This window comes from Gobio gobio, assembly GCF_949357685.1.
Source record: "Gobio gobio genome assembly, chromosome: 8".
Classification (NCBI taxonomy): Eukaryota; Metazoa; Chordata; class Actinopteri; order Cypriniformes; family Gobionidae; genus Gobio; species Gobio gobio.
The window spans coordinates 52724394-52729618 of NC_137114.1; the positions used below are offsets into that span (position 1 = coordinate 52724394).

Here is a 5225-nt window from a genome sequence, read left to right on the forward strand (position 1 = left end):
GACAATAGTTTTTGTGCGCAAAAAAACCCTAAATAACGACTTAAATAGTGATGACGACTTCAAAACACGGCCTCATGAAGCTTCGAAGCGTTATGAATCAGTGAGTCGAATCAGCGGTTCAGAGCGTTATGAATCTGAGAGTCGAATCATGATTCGGATCGCGTGCCAAACTGCTGAAATTTGGCGATTCAAACTGCTGAATCGACTCACTGATTCATAACGCTTCAAACTGCTGAATCGACTCACTGATTCATAACGCTTCAAACTGCTGAATCGACTCACTGATTCATAACGCTTCAAACTGCTGAATCGACTCACTGATTCATAACGCTTCAAACTGCTGAATCGACTCACTGATTCATAACGCTTCAAACTGCTGAATCGACTCACTGATTCATAACGCTTCGAAGCTTCATGAGGCCGTGTTTTGAAATCGTCATCACTATATAAGTCGTTATTTAGGGTTTTTTGCGCTCAAAAACTATTGTCGCCGATTCATAAAGTTATTGTAGAGCCACTGTAGTGAGATGGACTTTGTAACGACGTCTTTAGTGTCTTTTAAGGGTCTTGAGAGTGAACCGTGCCATTGAGCCAATGGAGGCCTTTCAGAGTCATCAGATTTACACTAAAATATCTTCATTTGTGTCTGAAGATGAACGGAGGTCTGACGGGTGTCGAACGACATGAGGGTGAGGAATTAATGACAGAATTTTCATTTTTGGGTGAACTAACCCTTTAACATCCATTGCACAAAAGGTCCTTTATAGTGGAAAAAAGTTTCCATGGATGTCAAATGCTCTTCATGGAACCGGATGCCAATAATGAATCTTTGCATAGCTTATGTCTATGCTAAAAATAATAAGCGCAGCATCTCATGAAAGCATGTTTGTTCACACACGTGTGTGTTTTCACACCAGTTAAAGGTGCAATATGTAACATTTTTGCAGTAAAATCTCTAAAAACCATTAGGCAAGTGTTATATATTTTGTTATATCCCAAATGTTTCCAACTATTTGTAAATCGTGAGAAATTGCTATTTCACCCGAGGAACCGAGACGTGTGAGGGCGTGGCCTGACGAATCTGAGAGCGATTTTTAGCAGCGCGATTCGACGTCAAGTGCAAGATATGAAGTTAAACTAAACATTTCATTTTTTACAGATGCTTCTTTAAATCAGAAAATGTTAAACAAATGACAAAAATATTCAGGCAAATTAATAAACTTTCGTCTAATTTCGCCATTCTGATTTGAAATAGGCCTATAATGTGATTCTTAATGTAATTAACAAACAAGAAATATTAACATAGCCGGTTTCTTCAGATTAGGCATAAGTTTAATAGTAATGAATGTGTGCTTATTTTAAATTAATAATTCCATGTGTAGCTCTCAGTAAATAAAAAAGCTCAGCTTTTTTCAACTTGTATTAGGCATAAGATTAGCAATGAATGTGTGCAGATTGTGAATTAATTTAATAAATCTAGTTACCTAGCTTTCCTGTAAATTAGCATGTCTACAAAAATGATTCATAAAACATATAAATATCAGTTAAACATGTTTACTTTCTTCACTGAAAAAAATGGAAAAACTTTATCAGTCATATCTGCCCACTGATGGTTTTCAAGCTGTTGTCATCTAATTTTTTTGGCGTTCAGAACATCTTAAAATGCACATCATAGAAATCAACATTTTCTCGAGGGGTCATGCCCCCAAACTACCTCACATTCGGGATCTCAGTGATTATAAACCTGCCTACACTGTATGATTAAGGGATGTACATTATGGTCATGCAGAATAAGGCGTTAATATTTGCTTTAAGTTTAAGTAATAATAAACAGCCAATATCCTAATATGCATACTAATAAGCCACTAGTTAATAGTGAGAATTGAACCCTAAACTAAAGTCTTACCCTTTTTTTTTCTTTCATACCCTCACCGAGGGCTGAGCCGCCCTAAAATGAAAATAACGTCATCACATCATCAACACACTCAGATGTGTCTAATATGATCAACAGAGCTGCGTTACTTTACACTCATGAGCGGAGGAGCGGAAGTGGCGACTGTGTCATAATAAAAGCCCCGCCGGCGACTGTGTCATACACTCTAAAAAAAAAAAGGTTCTATATGGCACCAAAAATGGTTCTTGGCTCGTAATCATAGGGGAACCTTTTTTAGTGCTATATAGCACCAATTTTGGTGCTTCAGTGGTTCTTCAGCGGTTCTTCAGAGGTTCTTCACCGGTTCTTTGACTAAGGTGCTATATAGCACCTCTGAACAACCGCTGAAGAACCACTGAAGCACCAAAATTGGTGCTATATAGCACTAAAAAAGGTTCCCCTATGATTACAAGCCTTTTTTTTTAGAGTGTAATAAAAGCCCCGCCGGCGACTGTGTCATAATAAAAGCCCGCCGGCGACTGTGTCATAATAAAAGCCCGCCGGCGACTGTGTCATAATAAAAGTCCCGCCAGCGACTGTGTCATAATAAAAGTCCCGCCAGCGGCTGTGTCATAATAAAAGTCCCGCCGGCGACTGTGTCATAATAAAAGTCCCACTGGCGACTGTGTCATAATAAAAGTCCCACTGGCGACTGTGTCATAATAAAAGTCCCGCCGGCGACTGTGTCATAATAAAAGTCCCGCCAGCGACTGTGTCATAATAAAAGTCCCGCCGGCGACTGTGTCATAATAAAAGTCCCGCCAGCGACTGTGTCATAATAAAAGTCCCGCTGCTCGCGAGGCGTGTGTTGCGTTCATCTTATTAACAATCGCTCCAGCGGTTCCTCAGCTCCACAACACTCGCTCCTGCTCTGCTTCACTACAGTAACGTTAATAATCTCATCAACATGATTCCTGCCCGAGTTTTATCCCGATTCTCTCCCACCGGCTGTGAGGTGAAGACCACATGTCCCAAGATTCTGCGCTCAAACATGCCGTCATCAAACTACGCCTTTGTTTTGAACAGGCGACCTCTAGCGGACGGAAAACTTACATAGTGCAGCTTTAACTGTTTTTTTTTTTTACAGCGATCCCATAAGAATCATTTTTGTTTCCCGTTCAGTGAACAGCAACATGATTTCTGCCAGAGTCCTGTCCCGATTCTTTCCCTCTAGTGGACGGAAAACTTACATAGTGCACCTTTAACTGATTTGCAAAGTCAGTGGAACAAAATAGTTCTGAGAATTTGCTTGATTTTGATGATTGAAAACGTGTTTGTTTCCCGTTCGGTGAACAACTACTTCCTTATAGTGAAGAACGAAAGGTAACACTTTATATCACAGTGTCCTTGTTACATATACCATAGTAATAACAGACGCATAATTACATGCAACTAACCCTAACTCTACACTCTAAAAACAAAAGGTTCTATATGGCACTAAAAAAGGTTCTTGGCTCGTAATCATAGGGGAACCTTTTTAAGTGCTATATAGCACCAATTTTGGTTCTTCAGCGGTTCTTTGACTAAAGTGCTATATAGCACCTCTGAAGAACCGCTGAAGAACCACTGAGGCACCAAAATTGGTGCTATATAGCACTTAAAAAGGAGCCAAGAACCATTTTTGGTGCCATATAGAACCTTTTTGTTTAGAGTGTAGAGTAAGTACATGTAACAATGACACCGTAAAATAAAGCTTAACCGAACTATAAAACGTGGAACCACAGAACCCGTTGTTTTTAAGAGTGTATATAGGTTTCGGGGCCGCTGTATTTACCTCACACACACACATACATCGCATATAGACATCCTCAGATGACCCAAATGCATTTATTAGTCCTGAATACTGGCCCATAAAACACACCATCACACACACAGGTGCGGTACTAAGAGTTATTTGATGCTACTACGACACATCTTGCCCCGCGTGCTGTGCTGGAAATCCTACTTTTGTGCTCCCGGGTGGCAGAACTGACTGGACTGGCCTACAAAAAAACCCCTGTTTATAATGTTCCCCCGTAGAGATGATTGATCGTATAGGCCTCACCTCTAGAAATGCTTAACCTTTGGTGCACGCATGAATGTCGAAGGCTCTTTACGGAGCCGTCGATGCCAACACAGAGCCTTTATTTTGATTTTTATTCCTTTCTGAGCACTTGGATGCGGTGGAGAGGAAGCGCTACCCGTCCTGAATGTTGATGACTGAACACCATCAGCTCACACTTATCCCCACAGTCAAGAAACTGATGTTTAAGGGACAAAAACAATCACGGCGACTGGAAAAACACATCGCAGGATGATGCAGACAGGTGTCTCTCATCATGTAACGGAACTCAACACACACACACACACACACACACACACGCCCAGGACTGTGATGAATGTGATGGAAGGAAGACCACCCTTCCCTGTCCGAAGAGGCATTTCTGCTGCATCAGGATGTTTGGCACTGAAAGCATCTGCAGATGCGCACACACACACACACACACACACACACACATGATTGGCAACTGATAAGCATCACACATGAACACACACACCCCACCCAGACCCCGTCAGGACAGCAGACCTGAGTACCGCAGTCTACACACACACTTACAGTCATACACACACACACACACACACGACGTCAGTCGCTCACCGGCGCTCTTGTCTTTGCTCTCCATCTCCCGTTGCGCTGCTGTCGGTCACGGAAGATGCTGATGCCGCTGATGATGAAGACTGTCCGCGTCGCTTCGGTCCTGGCTCGCGCTGCAGCGCACGGGCGCGACTCTCACGTGAGCGCAGCTGTCAGTCGCTTCACGCGCGGTCCGGTGCGGAATCACGGGTGTGGCGGTGTTTGTTGATGCTGGAGGAGGCGTGAGCGTGCGTCTGACCGGTGCTCGTTCCGCGCGTCGTTAACGGGAGCTGCCGCAAGCTCCGCCGCTATCAAACACACGGGCGTGACGTCACAGCAGGTGTCATGTGACAGCTCATAATAAACGGAGCCTGGTGTGATCCTCTGGCACGGTGATGCTAATAATACTATGGTATCAGTTAGAGAACAATGATAACAATCCATTTATTGAATAACTTTTTTGACTTTTGTTTTTGTTTTTGTTTTCTTCTTCTAGCTATTATGTGTGTGTTTTTAATTGCTGTGAGAACGGATAATAAAGAGTCACATTTAAAAATCAAATAATAATAATAAAAAAAAACATTAATTTTTACTCCGATATCGCAAATACATTTAACAAAGAAACGGCAAATAACTGAATTAAACATCTTGAAAAAGACTAGACTCATATTTTCTTGT

At 42.0% G+C, this 5225-nt stretch overlaps 1 protein-coding gene across 1 annotated transcript in view; it reads right to left on the reverse strand.

Annotated features, from left to right (window-relative positions):
• Nucleotides 1-4866, reverse strand: part of fgf12b (fibroblast growth factor 12b) — a 75857-nt gene extending 70991 nt beyond the window's left edge. Inside the window, exon 1 of the mRNA XM_079822854.1 lies at nucleotides 4572-4866. Within this exon, the coding sequence (XP_079678980.1) occupies nucleotides 4572-4596 (25 nt within the window). The 5' untranslated portion in view covers nucleotides 4597-4866. The remainder of the gene's footprint in view (nucleotides 1-4571) is intronic.
• Nucleotides 4867-5225: the final 359 nt, after the last annotated feature.